General features: G+C 47.2%; 2 protein-coding genes across 2 annotated transcripts; one reads left to right on the top strand and one right to left on the bottom strand.

The window, feature by feature from the left end:
* Positions 1-758: 758 nt before the first annotated feature.
* LOC6600420 (protein arginine N-methyltransferase 1) lies at positions 759-2095 on the top strand. Its single transcript, XM_002025489.2, has 3 exons — positions 759-932; positions 1088-1311; positions 1365-2095. Exons 1-3 carry the CDS (start codon positions 822-824, stop codon positions 1969-1971), a joined length of 942 nt encoding a protein of 313 aa, XP_002025525.2. The 5' UTR covers positions 759-821; the 3' UTR covers positions 1972-2095.
* Positions 2096-7217: 5122 nt separating this feature from the next.
* Positions 7218-21547, bottom strand: LOC113566547 (protein singed). The gene is made up of 6 exons (XM_026992618.1): positions 20883-21547; positions 10248-10535; positions 8452-8872; positions 7791-8360; positions 7459-7707; positions 7218-7385 (listed from the first exon to the last, which is right to left on the bottom strand). Exons 2-6 carry the CDS (start codon positions 10486-10488, stop codon positions 7292-7294), a joined length of 1575 nt encoding a protein of 524 aa, XP_026848419.1. The 5' UTR covers positions 10489-10535; positions 20883-21547; the 3' UTR covers positions 7218-7291.
* Positions 21548-22588: the final 1041 nt, after the last annotated feature.

Genomic DNA, 22588 nt, shown 5'->3' with positions numbered 1-22588 from the left:
GTGATCCCCTACACGCTGCACAAAACTCGTTGCGTGGGCGCTCACTGCGATCTCACTTGAGCGCGCCGTTCCTCTGAATGTGTGTGCACTCCGTCTGGCCGGATTGTCAGCCCGACCGTTGAATTATGAAGAGGCACAGGTCGCCGGTGCTCCGCCTACCGCCCTGCCAGCAAAATAATCAAACTGCACAAACAACTCGACCTCATAAATAGTTAAGACACAAAGAGTACAACCAGAAGGAAGAATAAATGCTGTTATTCCTAGTCCAGTGTCCGGTGAGGCCTGAGGCGTGGGAGGGGAGAAGGGGCCGGCATCAGGTTGCCCGTACATTGGCGAGTGCTTCTGTGCCGGTGTCCCGGACCGTTGCCTTCTGCCAGCGCCATGTTGTTTCTGCTGTGTGTCCATTTTTATTGCCCGGCAGCCACATGCGAGTGGAGCTGGGTACCCGGGTAGCGATGGGTAGCTGGGTACCCGGATAGCTGGGCAGCTCGGGCTGCAGCCTCTTGTTTGCACAGTCCCAACTAATTGGATTGGCAGTTTCAATTCAGCAACGGACAGGCAATTTATTACACATGTTTGTCTCTGGCAGGGGCAGGGCTGCCAACTTTCTCGACTGCGGGCCCTTCACCACACCGCCAGTTCTACCATTCTACCATACCGTCAACGAAACTCACCGCGACCAATCGATAACTGATCGACGAGTGGTCACTCGACGAATGGCCACTCTCTCTTTCTGGCTGTACAGCGCGTTCGCGGTTGCGCACTGCATTTTAAATTGTATTTTGTCTAAAACACATTAGTGAACCAATTGGATTTATAAAATGGAACGCTTTGATCGCCAGTTCACCATGCGAGCACTTCGCCAGGAGTTCCTTCGCCAGAGGCTTTTCGGAGCTGCGATGATTGAGGATTCTGCCATTTTCCGCGACGCGGTGGGTGCTTTCTGTTCATTCGTCTGCTTTGTTGTGCTTTTTTTTTATTTGTTGTTGTATTGTCGCCGAATTCCAAGAACTGGGCGCATTTTTGCCGAAGATATTTGAGGTTATGTGTGTATGCTGAACTTTTCCATTTTATACCGCCTTTGCAGAACGTGCTGAATATTTTCTGCGGCGATGGAGGAGTCGCCATGCTTGCGATCCAGGCCGGCGCCCGACACGTCCTGGCCATAGATACGGTCACTAATGCGAACATGGCTCGTCGCGTGATCCGTAAAAACGGAATGCTAGATCGCATTTCCGTAATGGGCATCGATGTGCGTCACTTGGGCCTGTCCGGGCTCCGGTACGATGTGCTGCTGTGCGCTTGGATGGAGTAAGCACCCCCATCGATAGCCGGCTTCATACATGTACTAATCCCTCTTACAGCGACATGGCTATATTTCAGGGCAAGCTGTCCGATTTGATTGTAGCACGAGACCGCTTTATCCGTCCCGGTGGGATTATATATCCATACATGATTCGGATCTCAGCGTGTGGCATAGAGGACGGCAAAGCTTGGGAAGCCACCAACAAATGGATAAATGCAAACATTGGATTCAGGTATTTGCATATGCGTGAGCTGCTGCGCCCGGTCTTGGATTACTTGAAGCCCGAGCAGATAGTCACTTCATTCAGCAAGATAGCTGATTTTAATCTTTACACGATCACACTGGAACAGCTCAATCGAGCCGCATTTTTCAGCATGGTGACAATCCAAGAGGCACCCGTGCACTCCATTTGCACGGCCCTGGAATCGTTGGTGATGCGCCCAGGTGGACCTGTCGCCCTCAACTTTAACCACTTCACACCCGATTACCGTCACACTATTTTCTATCTGGGTGTCCAGCTGAACGCATGCACAGGCTCCGTCATCGTTGGCAAACTCACGGAGCTCTTCGATTGGAGTATGACTCGCCAGATGTTGAAATGGGACTACGAGTACAACGGACGAAATGGAAAGTTCGTTGGATCTGGTAATTACACTGTTCGCTAGAGCTCGGAGCGGGAATTATCAACATTTACTATAGATTATATTTTTTCATACTTTTTTTTCGACTGAAGTAATGTTTGATACTTAGGTTATCTTCGGGGTGTAGAAGGAGCGCAGGTTTTTTTTTCTTTTCGTTTGTCCATATTCATGAACATTTGATCTGTTCTTATCTGATCTCTATATATATTAAGATTCACATAAGATTCTGGGATCCGAATCATAAATGCCTAATTTTTCATTCCAACTTTTCTTTCTGAACATTTACAAATTAAAATAAACCATTTAATCCAAGTACATTTTTGTTGGAGTATATTTTCTAATTAAGTGCAAATTGTGTGAACTTTTTTGTGGGAGTCGCCTCAGATGGCAATTTTGCAAATTAGGCCATCCACATGCCTAGCCACCCATTACCGCTAACGAGCACCGTTTGGTAGGGGTCCATCCACTTGTTGGGTGCCCGGACCAGATCCCTGGCCCCTGGCCCCTGCCCCCTGGCCCCTATTCCCTTGCAGCTGCCCCGAGTAGTCCCGTCTGCACACATTTTGTTAAACAATAAAAATGCAAAAGGAAATTGAAAGCCTCGAGATGGCTTGGCGGCGGACCCGTGCGGAGTGCCTTGCAGTGGAGTGCCGGGAGATGCAGTGAAGCAATGGAGCCATAAAGTTTCTGACTTTCGCAAACCGTTTGGCGATGCTGTTGGCAAGTTTGTTGCAAAATGAGCAGCAACAAGGGGTGGAAAAGCTTCACAGAAAAAGGAGAGTTGTGGGCGGAGGACTCGGATCCGGTCCCGGACCCGGACCCGGACCCGACTCGTGGCCATTCGTTTCATCACAACCATTTCGCAACGACGCTCCATTCGCTTCTTTTTAATGGCCGCCCAAGCCAAGTCTGCGCCTATCCGTATATGGGCAGGGGGCTTGGACCTGGACCGGTGCCTGTGCCTGTGCCTGGGTCCTTTTGTTGCTTAATTGGCGGCCGGCCGAGAGGACCGGTCTGCACTGGCACAAATTGCCGGGCGAGTTGTGGGTCCTTTGGCGAGCGCTTGCTGTACATTTTCGCGCCGTGTTGTGCAGCAGCCCACGTCCGTGTGCCATTTGCATTCCGGCATTGTCCTGGGCCAAGTCGTTTGGGCCAGAGCAAAATGACAGAGAGGAAGATATGGAAATGGGTTTGGGTTTGGGTTTGGGTGTGGGCGTAGGCGTTGCCGTTGCCGTTGCCGTTGGCGTGAGCGTGGTCGTCTGTTGGAGTCGCCCTACGTGTGTGCCATATAACTTGGCCGGCGTCATTGTCATCGTCGTTCTCCATTGTGCACCGAGTGCAATACGTAATCACAACAGCAATAACAATGCCGCACAGTGGGCTAAAAGGCCATTGAACCGAGTCACATTTACAAGCCATCGAGTTTTATTTATGGGGGTGCTCCATGAATTCCATGCATATACATACGTACATTCATATGTACATGTGTGTGTGTGCACATGTGCAAGCTGCTATGTGGCGAGGATGGCGCCAGCAGTGATCGGTGCTGCCAGATCTTCCTTTTTGCACAAGTCTGGCTTCCTTTAAAATAAATGCGAAAAACAGAGACAGCCTTATGGGAAAAGAATGTAGTGAGAAGGAGGGAGACACATACATATATGCTTCAGCTGGCTTTCCAGTTGATCTGGGAGCGCCGCGCGCAGAAATTATCGATTATCAGATCACCCTTTACAGGCTGGTTGTGTCCAAATTTTGAACAAGTTGTTGTAAAATTATGGAAAAAGCATATATTAAACTAAATCAATGAACATAGAGAGGTCTTATTGCCAGCGATCAGACCAATAGGAGGGTTACGTATTTGCTAAGGTAGGTACTCTTCAGATAATTAATGCCTACATTTATGGTACCATAACAGATGACTTTAATATAAAGGTCTCAATTGCTGTTTAGTGGGTTTTTAGCAAGCGACTCATCCAGTCAGGAATACCAGGATGGGTGCCACTGTTCAGCGGAATCGAGAATGGAAATGACGGCAACAAAACAATGTGGCAAATGTGCAATGATGTTGTTGGTGGCGATGGCGATGCTACCATGGCAGTGGCCGTGTGGTCTCGTCAGGCAAGTTGGCAGGGATGGCAGGACTTCAGGTCCCCGGTCGTGTACCGAGTCCGGGCGGCCATTGCAGTTATGTCACATGGCTGACTTAATTCATTCATTTAGACGACGCTGACAATTGTAGGTGTCCGGGTCCGGGTACAAGTCCGCGCCCTTTGTCATTTTGTTTTTGTCAACGAGGATGACGGTGCGACGACGTCGCAGTGCAGCAATGGCACGGCAGCAGTGTGCTGAGCCAGTGGAGGGCCATTATGGCACCGACATTGTCAATGACTGGCGAATTATTATTGCCTGACAGGGGCAGTTGGACGCCAACGAAGGACTCGCCTGGCCTCGCGTCACATCACCTCACCTCACCTCCCCACACCTCCCATGCCACGTCAATCTGTCCCCACATCACTGGGGATCCCGTGTGTGTCCGTGGTTGAGCTGGGCATGTGAGCTCCGCTCCATCTTGTTGTGACAGTTGGCACGGCACCATTTCTGTGTAACGTGGCAGCTGAAGTTGTCGCATGAGGAGGTGGCATGAAGAAGCCAATCATTTGCCAGCTAGTCAATCGGGCGCTAGCAGCTCCTGGGCTTATTCCATTATTATGCATCGTAATGCTAGTTGAGGCACTGAGTGGACTGCAATTGGAATTGGGATATGAACTGTGTATACCAATATCCTATACATACATACATATGTATGTCCCATATACTCGTTAGTTACTTGTTCAGTTTTCCAAACAATTCAAGTAAATAGAAAAAGCTGACTTTAATGCTTGCTATATTGATAACTTCTATACGGACAGGGCATATCGGTCAGACCGAGTCAGAGCCAGGAAATGTGATGTAGAAAAATATGCTCTTAAAGTCTAGTACTCAGACACGATACATTTCGAATTAAGGCAGAATTTTTAATATATTATTGTGATTCATTCATTTGGCGATAAAACTCTTAGCCCCATATCTTTTCCGCAATTATGGATTTATCCGTTCATCGTCCTCCTCCAGCGGTACATTCCTGCTTGCCTTCATTGTTGCTTCCAAAAAGAGTTTGAATTTTTAACAGCACTACTTTTGCAACCAAACGCAAAGCAGTGTAACCGTAGTGCATATCCGCCTGGTCACACTCCGCAACCAGCAATATATGACAGTATCGCATAGAAAATTGACTCTTTTGTGGCTGCTGGGCCTAGAGTCGAGTAAACCACCATTTTGCATTCCATGATGGTATTTAAAAATGTATAAAATATTGGTCTATAAACATTGCTTATATTATTAAATATATATAATTAGAACTGGCAGATATCGATACCCCTGTGCATACTCGATATACTGTACATCGATATTAAACTACTTGAAAGCGAAAGGCGGGCGGGCATTTAAATCAAACGCCTCGAGATTGAGGATTTACCATTTTAATGAAGACGATACAGAATGTACAGCCCCGTGATTGATGTTTGAATTCTGTTGAAGGCACACGCCCATTAATATAATTAAATGATTAAAATAAAAACTTCCATTTCGATTATTGGAGTGACCGCAATCTCTATCAGTTGAGCGCCAAAATACAAAATAACATTCAAAACTTTAAAAACCCTGTTTATCACTCACAATAATGTTTCCAAATGTAAACTTATTGTGAAATAATTGAAAGTCAAAGCGCCAATTGTCAAATGAACTCAAACACTCGATCCACTCTGGTGGAGTGGTCGCTTACTTCTAATGTGTGTCGAACTATAGAAAACTCTTCGAGAAAAAATTAAATTTTAAGACATTTATTTAGAGCCTAGCATAATCAGTATAATCTGTATTAGTAATGAGTAATTATTATCATTTATTATTGACTTCTCTAGGCGATCAGTCAATTGCGAAATTGGAACTACCGAATTTCTTATATGTATTTAGTCTTTAATCTCCATCAGAGTAAAAGTCAAACTATAGAAAGTGAAGCTTGCACTGGATCTCCTCCACAGGCTGTGGAGCATCTGTGCTTCCCAATGTTCCCAATGTCAGTCCTCGACCCAGCAAAATTTCTGTCAGATCATGTATGTATATGTATATATTTCCATTTTAAGATTTAGCAATTAAATTGGGATTAGTTTTCTATTTCAGATACGTTTTACAGTGTGCAAAGAAATGCAAATAAAGAAAGAAAATTACAAAAAAAAATTACTAAATTATTGGCGCAAATAAATAACAAAAGACTAATACAATATAGGGGAATACGCTAAATGTATGGATAGATGGATATATGTATTTATATATGGTGGATATGATGACGATGCCTTTGCCAGAGAAATTGGAGTTGTATATTTTTATATTTATTTTTTTTAATCGTTTCTTCTTTTATTACAGATTAATTTTTGATGGATTGCTTAGTGACTACAAATTTTGTTTTGCATAATAAAATTGCTTGCTTGAGAGTGTTTGTGTGGGTGTGGTTTGGTTGTGTATGTAGGGTATACATAGGTATAGGTATAGGTATAGGTAAAGGTATGGGTGTAGGTGTAAGTGTAGGGGGCTACTGCTCATATCAATATGTATATATAAATATATAAATAAATTTATAGGAATATGTGTTGATTTATTTTTTAACTTCCTTTCTCTCCCGCTTTCTGTCTTGATTTTCTTTTCTCTTATCTTCGGGGCTTCGTTCCCTTTATCTCATTTTCTCCCATTTCGATTTTAATTTAAGCTTGACGAATCAAATATAAATATATATATGTGTGTATATATACATATATATATATATATGTAGGTGTATATATGATGTGCTTGCGTAGCCTTTATGTAATTGTCTTTTGACCTTTTGTGAGTTTCAAGTTTCGTTTGCTTAGTGGCTGATATTTCTGATAGAACGGAAGGACTCGCGACCAAAGTTTTGTTTTCTTCTTTGTATTTTTTTGTTTACGCTAAAAATTTGTTATTGCTGTTTTTCTTGCTTGTGTATAAAACGTATAAAAAGCTAAATAGATTGTTTAAAAAAAATCCCTCTCTATATATACGTAGATCTTTAAATTTATATATATATGTATATATAAGTGTTCTTCCTTCTCCTTCACTCTCGTTCTCGGTCTCGTGTTTTCCTCCTCCTTTAGCAATCTTTATTGGGATCCATTTCTTGTGCGAATTGTCAGCTTCAGTTTGGACTCTCGTTCGGCACATGGGATTGGAAATGTGATACTGATGATGCGCGCCCCGAATGGAGCACGCCCTGTCGCCCTCTCTACCTCTCGATCGCTTAGAACTCCCACTGGGTGGCCGAGTCGGTGCCGTCGTCGAGCAACTTGAACGCGCCGTTCTTGGTGGCGCCCAAATACTTGCCCTGCTGCGACCTAGAGAGAAAATAGAGAGAACTGCCATTAGAAATCACCAGAAGGATGACGAGGGGAGGAGGCTGCAGCCAACCTTATACAGATCCTGGTCGGCTCGCGCAACTCCAAGAAGAAGCCATCGCTTGGCGCCTCGGCATCCACAGAGATGCTCTCGCCCTCGATGCGCCAGTATTTGCCGCTGTGCGCCTTCAGGTGGACGAGTCCCTTCTGGGCGCGCTCCACCAGGATGGTCTCGTAGGTGGCCTTATTGCACTCGAGCTTTAGGTTGCCGGGCGTGCGATAGCCGACGAATCCCTGCTCGCACTTCAGCACCAGGATGGGCCTGCAAAACAAGCATAGATCAGATCACCATTGATGGAAATCATTCATACATCTGTGAAGAGGGATCCAATGGCAAATGCTCACCGATTGATCAAGTAAAAGTAGAACTTGGCTATCTCCTCAATTGACTCGGAGGTGGCGAACAGATGGCCCGAACGCTTGGTGGCCAAAAACTTGCCGTTATTGGCCCGGAACGAGAGCGAGCCATCGCCGTGCCAAATCAGCTCGAACAAGGCATCGGCGCAGCGTCGATTCCCGGTGGCCTGGATGCCGCCGCCGGCGGAGAGGCACCAGTACCGATCCTGTGTCGTGCGCAGGGCCCAGCGATGCGCCGACCAATCGTACTCCAGCTGGAATGTCTCGTTCTCGCCCACCTCATCCTGGTTGGCCGTCACATCGACGCCCTGCTTAACGCTCACGTAGCGCAAATTGAGGCCCGCAATGAACGAGGCCTGGGGCAGCGAGTCCTCCAGCGAGAAGAGCTCGTCGCGCGTCACCGTCGAGGAGCGAGACTTCAGCACAGCCTTGGAGCCGATGGGCGACAAGTACTGGCCCTGGCGGTCGCGCAGAGCCAAATGTCCGCCGTGATATTCGGCACTGAACAGGCAGTCATCGTTGCACACCACCTGCAGCTTTCCATTGGCATTCAGATATCTGCGGGAGGAGATTGAGAAGATGGAAGATTTCATTGATTATTGATTACGAGCTCAGGACGGGATTCCACTGCTATGGCAGTGCCACTCACTTATTGTTGCACGTGTGGAGGGCATAGCGCCCGCCCTCATCGGCCCGGAACTCCAGAGTAAAGAGCGTATCCTCGCCCCAGGGTATATTGGCATCCACATGGATCTCGTCCTGCGACTCGGACAGGTGCGCGAACCGCTTGCGTCCGATCGATCGCAGATTGACCTGCGGCCGTGCAGCCAAATGCACCGTCCAGAACTCACTGGCCCCGGGCGTCTTAGCCGTGCAGACGAGTTTGTCGGGCGTGCCGCCCAGAAAGTAGCCGCGCGACTCGTTCTTCAGCGCCCAACGGCCGCTGCCGTCCTCGCTGATGCTGATCTGGAAACGGCTGCCCGCGTCTCGCTCCTCGCTCTCGCACAGAACGTTGCCAAACTGATCGACCGATAGGTACTTGTTCAGATGAGATCGTAAGTAGATAATACCTGCCGATGGAATACCAATACAAAGGAACATCGATTATTATAATAAATAAACAATAAACAGTAACATGTGTACGAGTATATAGAATATACATATTGTCTGTCTATCGTTAGTTATTTCATTTAACTTTCACAATCTTTCAGCATCTACTCGTATTCTAGCTGGAATCAGGTGCAGGTGCAGGTGCAGGTGCATTGGGGCTTCCACCATGAAAGTCGCATAATCCGCAGAGGATGGGGCAATTCTGGGGGGCCATATCGATGACATATCGATTTGTCTCGCTTTCCAAGCGTACATTCATTTTGAATGTTATTATCTATTGAGCCATTTACCCGATCCCCAATCCCCAAACACGGCAAGGAACGATTTTCAATTTGGATGATAGCTATTTTAATGGATGGCAGCTCGAATGAATGCCGGCTGACTTATGGCTCCAACATTATAGAAAATCTGTATTAATTGCCACGACCAGCGGCAACGACCACTTCAGCAGCAGCAGCAGCAGCAGCAGCAGCAGCAGCAGCATCATCAGCTTCAGCAAACGAAAAAAAACCAGTTGCAATCCCGGCTTTAATTGTAATTGCTGTCCACAATCGCAGTCGCAGTCGCTAAGGCCAAAGCCAAAGCCAAAGCCAAATGCAATTCCAAATCCAATTTCCAGAGCTCTCTTCTGCCTGCAACTTGATAAATGATGCCAAATTCGTGAGGCGCTTTGTTTTCTTCTGCAGCACGTCAAATTAGTGCAGCAACTGGAATTATTTCTCCATGTCCAAAGTCCAATCTCCCGTGTCCAATGTCCAGTGTGCGGTGTGGTGCGGCCCCCAAAATGATTTATGTTTTATACACTCGGAATAATAATATTTATACACGGGGCCGAATTCGAAATACCCTCTGCAGAGCTGGAGAGCTCGTGCTTGTGGCATTCTAGCCGCAACCTTAATCCGGTGCCAGGTAGTCAGCAGGGAACATATCCCGGTAGTAGCCAATCCGATGAGCTGAATCTGCAGGCTATAAAAAGACCACAAAAAGAGACGCCACTAACTGTGGCAAGATGCTAGTCATTACGGCGAGCAAATGATTTCTAGTTTGGAAGCTAATGAGGGGAGCAACAGCTACTGGCTGTGGCAGGAGGCAAATTGTGGCCACATTGCTACTGCCAACCAAAAGCAAAAGCACAAGCAACGCGGACAAAATGGTGAAAGAACAATCACTCCTGCAGCGGTCCGAGTTAGATGACTTATCTCGTCCGGGAGATAAGCGATGCGTGCTATGAGCCGATTGTCATCGATAAGACTATAATCGATAAGGCAATTATCGATTAGGATCGATAAGGATCGCATGCGATCGGCCAGTTGTTGTCGATCGGCTGTTACTCACTTTCACCGGTGTTGGAGGGTTCGAGGGTCCACAGCTGCTTCTTCTTCAGACTGGCTCCGTTCGCGTTCAACTTGAAGCCAAAGGTCTCCGCAGTCATGTACTTGTGCTGGCCATTGATCAGCCCGATAGTCCACCAGCCCTTCTGTTGGTTCTGTGATATGATGTCCCCGTTGCTCTGGCCCAGCTCGCAGACCTGCCCCTGGACCAGGCCCTGGCCGTTCATGGTGCTTATGGGAGCCATGTTTAGGCCGTCGTCCTCTCTTCTTCGGACGAGCTTATTCTTGGTGCCTGCAACGAGAGCGGGAGAAAGGGGAAAACATTGATTATGATATGTTTAATTGTGTAAAACTATCCTCCCCCTTCCTTTCCACTTGATTGATGATCATTTTGCCACAAAGGGGAGGAGTGGGTTGGAGGGAGAGAGAGAGAGAGAGAGAGAGGGAGACGGGCTTGGCTCCACCGTAAGTAGTGTGCGTGCAAGATTTATGTGTTGTCTCGACTGGCTGTCAGGGGCTCTGTCTGCCATTTCCATGTGTGCCCCATGCATGCCAAATGGGAGGAGGCGACGACGACTCCAACGACTCCCTGCCTTCCTGTCTGCCTATCTGCCTGCATGCAAGCGGCCTGCCTGTGCCTGCCATTCATTTCAATGTCGATCCATGCTCCAGTCCAACAGGAAATGCAGATAACATTTGCATTACATGGCGACACATGTCGCTGATCCGCTTCAGCACCTCCGTCTCCTTCTTTTCGTTCTGTGGCTTCAACTTCTGCTTTTCGAGCTTCAGTAAATTCAAATTCAATCAGGTGTCTATCGATAACTGCATGTGTGTATCGGCGGCATTAATAATCGGCAAGAGAGAGAGAGAGAACCATAAACACACCTGTACATAGGAGATGACACTGGATCGGAAATGTCAAGTGCCTGAGTGTAGGAAGAAAGGAGATGGCACCAGATGATCGGGGAGTGTCGAGTCTCACAGGAGTGAGGCATCATCGAGAGGAGTGTGTGTTTGTGTGTGTGTGTGTGTGGCTAAAGGAGATGGCACGAGATGATTGCAGAGGTGCAGCAGCAACAACTCATTAGCGTGACGCGGCAGCAATGGCAGCAGCACGCGTGCCTGCTAATCAGAGCTTATTAATCGCCACGGCGGATGAGTCAGCAGCCGCAGCAGCGATAAAGCCACAAAAAGTAACGCTAAACATAAATTAAGAACAAAACAAACTAACAACAGCAGAAAATACTACTACCATAAAAGATGGCGGCCCAGGCAGGCGTAGGCAATAAATAAAATAAAAGGAGAGGAAAGGAAAGGAAAGGAAGGGAACGGAGAGAAAAGGCATAACGAGGTGTGTTTTGTGTTTTGTGTGTGTGTTTGTTTATGTGGGCGGACGGACTGTTGGATTTTGCATTCTAATTTCTCGAAAAGGGAGAGATAAAAAGCGTGACTGGCAACGGCGACAGCGACAGTGACTCCACCACTGCCGTTTCCATTTCTAGGCGTTGGCTCCTGGAAATAAAAGAAAGAAAAACAAGAAAAATGGGACGGAATGGACATCCCACGGGGCGTTGGCCCCCACACGGCAAATCACAGATGCCAGATTAACATCAAAAACGAAAATGTGCGCGAAAACAAAAATGAAAACGAAACAAAATGATTGTCGCATTACGAGTGTCTTTTGCTCGATGTCTCTGGTTCCCCCCGCTGTTCGCTGCTGCGTCAGCTTTAACCCATCGATGAGCAGGTGCATGGGTCAGTACCCTCCCCCAACCCCTTGCCACCCCTTTCCGACAACGTTTCATAATTTGTTTTCGTGTTAAATGCGATTTCAAACATATTCGCTGGAAAATTAATTGTTGGACACTTAAGAAACGATTTCCACACAAATCACAATTAATTATGCATGCAACCCCCCAGGGAGGGGGTCTGTCAGCTGTCAACAGAATCAGTTAGACCCGAGACTCCAGACGTCCTCAAGCAATTAGGAGAGACACTCAAATAGAGAGACAGCGAGAGAGAATGAACGAAAGAAGGAAAGGCAAAACAAACAGTTAGCCCAGGCACCGTTGCACCAGCAGCAGAGGCAGCAAAAGCATCAGCGCCAATTACTGCAAATGGTCTGGCAGGCAGGTCTCTTAGCTCAAGCGGAACAAATGCAAGCAGTCCGTTCCCCATCTACTGTCCACTGCTTGGTCAAGAAGCTGTTACTCTGCCGCTGCCGCTGCTGCTGCGTCTTCATATTCTTCCTCTGCTACGCTGCGCTGCGCTGCGCTGCTCTGCTCGCAAATCAATTAAATTACACTATCAATATCAGAGTCGCACACACACACATATGTATGATCATATATGTTTGTATGTGGTATGTATGTTTATCTCTATCTTTCCCTCTCTCTCTCCGCCTTTTTTGTGGTGGAATTATTAAAACGCAATCTAATTAAATGAAATTGCACACGCACACACCACTACAGCTGCGAGACTTCGACTACGAGTACATGTGCGTGAGATTGAGATTGTGCTTGGGTGTGTATGGTGTGTGTGTGTGTGTGTGTGGTGTGTGCTTTTAGCAAATTACGAAAATGTAAAATATGATGGAAGCGCTTTATCGCATCCAGCGCACCTTTCACCAAATGCGCCGTTGACTCCACATACCCTACTCCCCTCTTTCTCCACTCTCCACTCCACACCACTCCACTGGCGGCCGGCACACAACCTGATTTTATTTTGCGTGTGTTTCGCTCTCATGCGTGCGCCACTGCCACTGACGCGGCGGCTGGCTTCCAGTGGCTTGTTAATGATAACGGTACCCACTGATAAACGCAGTCGCACTCGGAACAATGCGATCACAGATCTCCAAGCTGTAAGCCTCCAGCTGCAGCTGCTGCAGCACAACTTCTTGGAGCTTTCGATTCGATTTATGTATTCTGCTGCTCCCACAGCTGAAAGTAGTACGAGTGTACACTATTTGCACCTCTTGAGCACCATATGTACATGTGTAGAAACACTTGGCGGCAACACATGTACGTATACATGTGTATTTAATAGAACACTCGTAGAGTGGGTGCCGCCAAACTGGTGGATTAAAGGAGAGCTTTTTAAGCTCCTTTCTTCCCTGAACATTTTATTGGAAGAATGGAAGACTGAAAGTTTGGCTTCCTTTTTGTTGGCCAATTCTCTTTATGCGACGCTGATGTTGCAGCGTTTGTACAAAGATATTCTTTCTCTGATTTTTCATTAGCAACCAATGTGGAGGATTCAGGCACAAATATGTTGCAACATACGGTATATTTTACTGTAATGCAGCAAATGGAGCAGCACACACACACGCCACAGCGTTCTAAAAATACACACACACTAGAGCACAATGGTCTAACAAGACATTAGTATGCCTCCTCTCTAGGCCTCCTGCCGATCTCTCTCTCTCTCTCGCTCTACCTCTGCCTCTGGTCCAGACATGAAGCTTCAGCGAGCGAGCCCCTCTGACAGCGGAATAGAAACATTTCTACAGAGTCCACAGTCCAGAGTCCACACAGTCCACAGCACCTGCTGTATTTCTGCTCGCTGCTTGCTACTGCAACATTTTGATACCCTTGAGGGGAAAGAACCGTTTGAACACCTTATCGAAAAAGGCAGTAGCCAAACCCGATATAACGGGTGCATCGAGTGCAGGAAGAAAAGATTCAGGAAAATTCGTATTCATGAATTTTGAATATTGGAACCCGGTTTGGTATCCCGCAAGGGTATCCAAAGTTCGGCCGGCATGGCCTTTGCCGTCGTTTCTTTCTCGTTTTCTCCTGCTGCGCGTTCTGCCGCCGCCAGCGAACGGACGCACGCGCGCACGCGCTCTCAAGCGTTGCATTGTGTGCATCGTGTTGGAGATTTTTTTATGGATGTCAAGAATGCGGCGCAACAGACTGATGATGATGGAGAGATGCCAGAGAGCTCGAGATACTTGAGATGTGCAATTGTGAAATGTGAAATGCAAAGAGCATTTTTCCCCCGTCCTAGCACCACCTCTCCATTCCACCTCCCTTGGAGCGTCGAGGCCTTGCCTCACGCTCGTTATTTATAAAACATTTTGCGGTCGCAAAAATGAAAACAAAAGAAAACAACTTTCTTTGCGGTTTTACATACGAATTTACATCGTGCTGTGGGGGGCGAAGGGGCGTAGTATTAAAAACAAAACAAAGGGAGGGAGGTTCTGTCAAAGAGTACGGGGCACGAGCAGCCCATTTTGCTTTACAGGATCTGGCATGTCTCTTTGAATGGCAGCAGAAATGAAGCAGATCCTCCAAACTGTCGGAAGTAGCAGGGGCGCTGTGTCCAGTATAAAAGCGCTCCTGGAATGCGCCCACAAAACACAATGGAGTCTGAGAAGAGGCCATGGCGGTACTGCATGGCTACAACTGATCTGTTTCTATGACAATTGCCAGTTCAGATAATTACAGACAGATGTAACTGCGGCAAATCGTTATGTATACCACAATGAAGCCTTAAAAGAGCAGCAGCAGCAGCAGCAGTAAATAGCCACAGAAACCGCACAGCTCGATTAACATTAAAATGAACTGCTTTGCTGTGGCTCTAACCCGCGATCGTTTGTCATCCAGTGGGGCGGGAGTCACCTTTCGAATTGTTTTATAATTACCCCATCGCTGGCATCGCCAGCGGAGAGCTTTTCTTTTTCATTTTAGAAAGCGCCAAAACAAGTGCAGTAATCAATTATTACGCGACCAATTTCCAGGCTTCCAGGGGCCCGCTGGCCTGACCATGGCGAAAAGAAACGAGACGAAACGCGACGAATAGAAGAGAGGCAGACAAAGACCCGAAGGCGACTTTAAAAGTAAAAGTTCGAGCGAGACAAAAGACACACACACACGCACACGCACACACGAGTCGGAGACAGGGAGATAAGATGATGGGAAAACTAGAGATGGGCGCAGGCCACGATGTGCGCCCGCTCGCAGCAGCCGCTCAGTCGCTCAGCGCCGCCCGAACCCCAAGTTCTTTTCGTTTTGCCATCTCTAGATCTGTAGGGCGACTACTGCTTGCTGCTTTGGTTTGGTGGATTGCTAGTTTGCCAAAATATAACCGTTAGAACAGCGCTGGCTGGCTGTTGTTCGAAAGCATTTTTTATTTATCATGTAAATCAGTTTTGAAGCGAGAAATGATGATGGAGCTCGAAGCTGGAGCTGAAGATGGGTACCATGCTGGCAGCTTGGGAGCATGGGCAAACGGAATCCCCAAAATTTTACGATGTAGGCGCGATCGATCGCCGAACCTAAGCGAACCCCCCCTCCCCCCGTGCAATTTACAGTTGAGCAACGGCCAAAGCAATCAAAAAATCAAAATCAATAATGAAATGAAATGATTTCAAATAGAGAAATCAATGAAAGCCACGAAAAAAACGAAACGAAACGAAAAAAAGATGAAGATGAAGAGACGGAGACAGAGACAAAACGGTTTCGGGTTTTTCTTTCCAATCGGAGATTATGGGGAGGCGGGCGGGCGCGCGGTCGCGCGGGCGAATGGGTGGGCTGGGATAGTCTACAATTAAGTTGAAGTTTGGTTTATTGAACGCACCAGCAGCACTCTATCTATAGCGATGATCCGATCCATACAATAACCATCTGCGTACGGGTAGACACAAATGTATCCCAAGCACTGAAAAAACAGTTAACGGTCTTCGATCGCTCGCTGTTGTTGTGGCAACACTGAAATTACCGCTGCTCTTGGCCAAAGCTGGTAAAATGATTTATGCGCCAATTATATGGACGCCGACAGCAAGCGGCAGCGGCAGCGGCAGATAGCGCGGGAAAGTCAAATGGGGGGAAAATGGTAACCAGCCACACGGTCGAGGAGACTCGTGTACATCCCCTCTGCCCCCCACCCCGCCTCGAATGGCATGCACATTAATAATTTGTTCGCATTTTCAATACATAATAACAATGCGCATAAATATTGTGAGTGGAGTGGACTCCGCATCGAAGTCAAAGCAAATTGCACAGCAGCGCCGCCGCATAGATTTCTGAAAAATGCCCACAGGCGGGCGCGCTCTGGAAACACGAAAGACCTAGGAGAAGGCTTCCCAGCCACTCCTTCCAGATTGAATGGATTCGATATGAGCCAAATTCGAGTTCGAATTCGAAATGAGTTCAGAATAACAGTACGAGAGGCTCCCCGTAAATCATTCGACATTCAATTTCATTCAGAGAACAACAGACAGTCAGACATCTCAGAGATCAAACATGGACTGAGCTCTGGTTCCTCTGCCCCTGTACCCCTTGCCATATTCTAGGGGAATTGCACAAAATAACCATTCTCAAGAAATTCGTTCCATCGAGGAATGGAGAGAACAAGAGGAAGGAAGAGCAGCAGAGCCATCGAATCGATTCAGTATTGGGAAAATTGGAGCTCATTTTCTACAGACAAAAACACAGAAATTTTTCACTTAAATCTAAAAATGTGCATTTGCCAGAAGAATGATTCGAGACTGGAAAAAAATATTTGAAATGTATTCATATATACATATATTGCATATTTCCAACAAACTTAATATATTTTATATGAATTTTATTTCGAATAAATATGGATAAATATTTAATATATTCCCGCTGTTTGAATTCAAGAACCGAGTATTTAATTTAAATATGGGGCTGTTTTCTGTTCACGAGTGTCGTGCCCATTTTTCTGAGAGTGCAGAAGGCACTGAAGAACAGAAGAAGGAGAGAAGAGTTCTCCCCATTCCAGTCGTGTGCTCGAGGTTTCGATTTCGATCCCCATTTCTCTCATTTTCTCACTGAATGTTGGGGGTTACTCTCCGGCGGAATGTAGTGTGTAGGCTGGGAGGGTACGGCGAAAAGTTGACGGTAGCGGCGGCGCCCAAGACGATGACCGGCCCAGGCCTGTATTTTATGGCGTTTATGTCTCACTTGACAACCAGCTGGACCAGTTGAATACCAGTGGAGGTGGAGGTGGAGTTGGAGGTGGAGGTGCACTCCTGTCTCGAGGAGTCTCACTTCACCCAAAAGCATCTTTGGCATCTGGTTGCGGTTTGGCTGCTCTGCCTGTGCCTGTGCCTGCAACAAGTTTATCAACCGAAACCACCACTTGTGTGTGTGTGTGTGTGTGTGCGAGTGTGGCATGCGCCGCCTGCACCTCCTTCCACTGATCTCCGCCTCCGCCTCCTCCTCCAACGACAAAGGCCACTTAAAGCGCGCCCCGCGATATCTTCGGAAAAAGAGTTTTCCTGCTGCTTCTTCAACATTTTGTTTGTGATAATTTCAGTTTCAGTTTATTTCCATATACTTTATGGGTTGGCGGCGGCATTTTTATCGGTGGTCGAACGGAAACAGTGACGATGATATGCTCTGAAAGAGCATTGAACCCATCAGCGAGGCCCAATCACAGCTTCAGTTGCAGTCCCAGATGCCCCAATCCCCAGATGAGAGCATATCAATTGTTTGCATTTCGAAATCGACAAAGGAGGCGCCCCTACAATCTGTACCCCCGTCCCGTATCCGCAACTCTTTTGCATTGATAATGTCAAGTGGAGAAGTGGAGAAGCGGCAAAGAAGTCGTGGAGTCGAAGAGCCATAAGTGTTTTGGTTGCCAGGAAACGCAGCAACAGCAACAGCAGCAGCAGAAGCAGCAGGCATGAATCATGAAGCAGCAAGTGAGGCCAGGGCTGGGCAGGGCAGGACAGGGCAGGGCAGGACAGGACGTTGAAAGCGAAACTCAGTCAACAAGAAAAAGGAGCAACGTCTGGGCGCCCGTGACTCAGCCACAGATGGGGGGGGAGGAGGAGAAACTCGAGGAGAAAAGAGCGATAGGACAACACTTGCAATCGAACAAAGAAATGTGTGTGCATCATAGAAATGTGCACTGCTTTGTTGGATAAATATAAATACAAAATCTGAAAGGAATACATTTTCATAGGCGGGATATAAATAGTTTGCCTTGATAAACGGCATTCCATATATTGTACGTACATTCCATATATCACTCCCCCCACTCCCCACATGGGGAGGGGGAACGCCGTGCAAGGACAGGAGCCAGCAGCGGCAGATGCAACTGATGACAGATACTATATATGTACATGGATATACATATACGCGCACATACATATGTGGGCAGACGTAGGGGAAGGGCCGGATGAAGACGGGGGTGTAGTGCCACCATATGATGCCGTATCCGACAGCACTGCACTTTCCGAAAAATGACAACCAAAGAAAGTGCTGTCTCGATTTGAGCGAAATACATATATGTACACAAACGTACATAGAAATCGAAAGACTCGAATCTCCCTCGGAGACATTTGAGGGTGTCTTTCGCCACACTTAAAAATTAAATGAAATCCAATTTATAATCCTTAAAATATTGAATGCACAGATCACGGTTTCCACTTTGCTTATTTCCCCATTTTTAGAACCGTCTTACTTTTCTCTCAGTGTACTTGTCTTGAGCAGACGCCGTCACAGCAAACAATGGCTTCAGCAGCAGGCAGCAGGCAGCAGCGAAATTTGCGCATAGTTTGGGATGGAGGGCGGGTTGCATGGAAGCGAGCGAAGGTGGTGACGAGATGGAGATGGTGGAGGGTGGAGTGTGGAGGGTGCGTGGAGGCGGAGGTGGACGGACAGGGACGGCTACGGGGGCGGGGGGTTTCATTTGACAGTGTACCTGATTTCCGGCGATGCTCAACGGAAGCATTCGATTGCCCCAGACCCCAACACCACCCCACCCCACCCCCTGCCACATAAGACGAATCACCGAGACCCAAAATAAAAAGAACCGAGACAGAGACAGAGACAAACACGGAAAGAGGTAGATAAAGAGACGTGACTCAGTTTCTATATATGGCTGCATATTGCATATACATATATATATACATATGTGTGTGTGTGTGTGTGTGTATATATAGTATGTATTCGTATCTCTCCCTCTTTTAATATGCATTCCGCTCCTGGCATACTAATTGATGCCGCCGCCTGTGTCCGGCGTAAAATGCAAAATCCTCATTGAAAATTATTGATTTACCCATTCGATGGGGTGTGGTAGGGCAGGGCAGGGCAGGGCAGGACAGAAGAATGGGCAATGAAGCAGAAACTCCAAACGCACACAAAACAAAAGGAAAACACCAGGCCAGGCCAGGCCTGCCACACACCGGCTCGAAGGCGGAGGAGAGATGACAGACATACATATGTACATATGTATGTACTCCTGTGTGTGCGTGTGTATTTTCAGACAGATTTAATTGAATTTTCCCATTGGCAAATTTCGTATAATGCTGCATCATCTACTCATATTTCCCCTAATTTGCTACCTCTAGAGTGATTGTTGTTTGGGTAAACAATACCCAATACCCATAGTCAAAAGCGGATTCTTATCAGCAAAAATAAAACACTGCTTTTTTGGGGGGAGCAGGCGGCACCATCAAACCAAATTTGTTCTTTCTACTCAGCATTTACGCGGCTCAGAGTCTCGTTTCCCCCTGTGCGGTGTCTCTCGACTTGAATGACATTTTCGGATTGCAATTCTTTCGATTTGGCCCACTGTGCAGAGGCAGCGGTAAAATGCCGGGGCGTCGGCGACGGCGACGGCGTTGGCGTCGCTGTCGCTGTCGCAGTCGCAGTCGGGGGACGACTCGCTCTGTTCTGTCTAATAAAGCACACGCCCTGCGCGCATCCAGGGACCGATTGACAGGAATAGCGGATACATACACACACACACAGGGCCGAATTTCGTGTGCGTAGAACAAAGAAAGGAAAACAGGAGAAAACATAAACAAGAGCAACAGCAACAACAACAGCCCCTTCGAAAGAAAGAAACTTAAGAAGAAAATAACAGTTAAAGAGAGAGGGAGAGAGAGACAGCGAGAAGAGAAGAGACGGAGGAGCAGACATAGATTAAGACAACCGTGGGTCGCGGGCCAGAAGCGGGCTAGTGGCAAGGTGACTGCGTGTTTATGTCTGTTTATAGTTGAAACTTGAATGATTGAAACTAGTCGAGAGAGCGAAAGAGGGCCCAGAGAGCGCGCAAGGAGAGCTTGGGGAGAAAGAGACAGAAAGAGATAGAGATAGAGAGGGAGCCAAAAGGCATTGAATGCCAATGTCAAGGCAATTAGCCAGCCAAAAGCCGGTTGGAAAAATCAGCAACAGTGAGGAGGCAGTGGCAAAGCCGCCACAAGACAATGCCACAGCAGCAGCAGCGGCAGCGGCAGCACTAGCACCATCCGCATTCGAAGCGAAGCAAGGTGGAGCTTGCCTCTGGGGGAGCCACTAAAGCGTACAAGCGGAGAGCAGAGGGAGGGAGTTTGTAAACCGTAAAGCGAAGCAGGCGCAAAAAGAGGCGCAGAGAAGCAAACCGACAACTGCCATAGATTTTATGACTTGCAAGAGGCGCAGAGCAGAGCAGATCAGATCAGGGCAAAGCAGTCCAAGACACACTGCTTACTGCTTACTGCTTACACCTGGAAATGGAGCAGTCTCGGCGGCGAAGCCTCTGTCTAATTTACACAAGATGTCGACAGGGTGGAGCGGTGTGTTGGGGGGGTGAGGTGGGGAGACACGACTGAGAGAGCGAGAGAGTAGTTTTGGCCATCTTTGGGCATGGCCCGCTGCTGGAAAGGAATTCCACTTACTTTCTTTGTGGCTCCTGGCTGGTCTCCTCCTGGCTGATGATCTGATGACTTTGATTCCGTCTTAATTACCGACTTGTTACCGATTCGCTTGATTCGATTATCCTCAGGAGAAAGAACCGGCGTCGCGCGACCTTTTCTATTTTTTGCACTCTCTTTGTCGTTTCTCTTTTTTGGCTGCTTTTTGCCGGTCCGCTTGCCAGTGTGTGTGTGCGTCTTTTCGTGCGTTCCTGCGTTTTTGTCTGTCTGTCCACACCCTTCTTCTTAATATTCACTTCCAGTCAGTTGTCTGCACGGATTCGTGAATTCACACTCGCACGATACAAAAAATCAAGAAAAAAAACGTAAACAAATCACAGGCAGCGATTATTTATTAATTTGCTTTTTCTTCGCAGTGACAGAATTGTCGATGCTGCGTATGGAAGTGTCTGCGCGTTTGTGTGCGTGTGTGTGTTTATGTGTAGTGATGTTGGTGGTATGGCAGAAGGATTTTTCACGTTTTCAAATTGGCTGAGAGAGAGAGACGCATGCGCGCAACACAATGGAAGCTCCGTATTGGAAAAGAACCGCTCACGACTTGCACTGAACTTGGAATGAAACCCGTTGCGAGCCAGTCCACGCTATTTGTAGTCGCCCACCAGTGCTGGCAGTGCTGCGGTTTCCCGCCAGATTACGCTCTCTTTTTTAAAAACTCAATGGGTTGGAAATAGCCAATTAATGTATGAAATGCTATATATTTCGTTTGCTTGATTTGCAAAGTATCATATTGCAACTTGTATCACATGTATAATTCCACTAAACTCGACATGAACCTCAATAAAAACCGAATGTGACAAGCTTGCAGTTCGAGCAGTGCAGAATTGTAAATCTGGCAGATTTCAATAGCCCCAGCAATGCGCATCCCAGGGTCGAGAGAGAGGAACGAAACAGAACAGAAAGAGAGCAGCTTGAACCTTAACATAACACTGTTAAGGAACAGTGCAAAGCGACTGTTAACTTTCGCGCGAGATTTGAAGTCGTAACGGTGCATAGACAAAGGAAATGTGCATAACTTAAGTGCATTGCTTTTATATTTTATATTTAATTGCCGGCCGTATCGGGACTTAGAAGGGGGTGGCCGGATAGCTGGCTGGCCACCCAAACGACGCGTCTTTGTCGCCACGCAGCTTGGTTTACAGCTAATGCAACGACTGAGGCGAGGCATGCCTCTGGTCCTGCATGCTCTGATAACTCTTGGATGCACTTGGCATTAGCGTCGCTGCTGCTTTTTATTGGATGTTGCACGTTATTTTCGGACCTCAACCCCTCAACCATCTGAGCGGAATGGTCTGGTGGTCCATAGTCTCGGATTTCACCGTCACTGCGATTGGGAAGGGAGGTGTACCAAATCCTTAAATCAACACACATAAATATTTATAAGGCGCGCAAATTCGTCTTCGTCTATGTTTTCTATCGGGCGGATAGTGGGGGAAGCTGCATTGTAATTTTACAGTTGTTAATCACTGAATATTACCGCCGGCTTGCCTTTTTTCAGCTACTCTTCACGGCTCCTTGGCTCTGTGAAATTTTAAGCAAAGTTAATTACGCGCCACAGATTAATGTTCGCCGGCATACCATTCTGCGCGCTGGCGATTTTCAAAATAATAACAGATGGCGCCCACTGTGAGCGAGCGTTGTGTCACCAGACTGTTATTACAGTGCATGTGCAT

The sequence above is a fragment of the Drosophila persimilis genome, unplaced genomic scaffold (assembly GCF_003286085.1).
Source record: "Drosophila persimilis strain 14011-0111.01,24,50 unplaced genomic scaffold, DperRS2 tig00000766-arrow-arrow-pilon, whole genome shotgun sequence".
Taxonomy (NCBI): Eukaryota; Metazoa; Arthropoda; class Insecta; order Diptera; family Drosophilidae; genus Drosophila; species Drosophila persimilis.
Note: the sequence above shows the minus strand (reverse complement) of the source record. Positions and strands in the feature narration are given on the sequence as shown.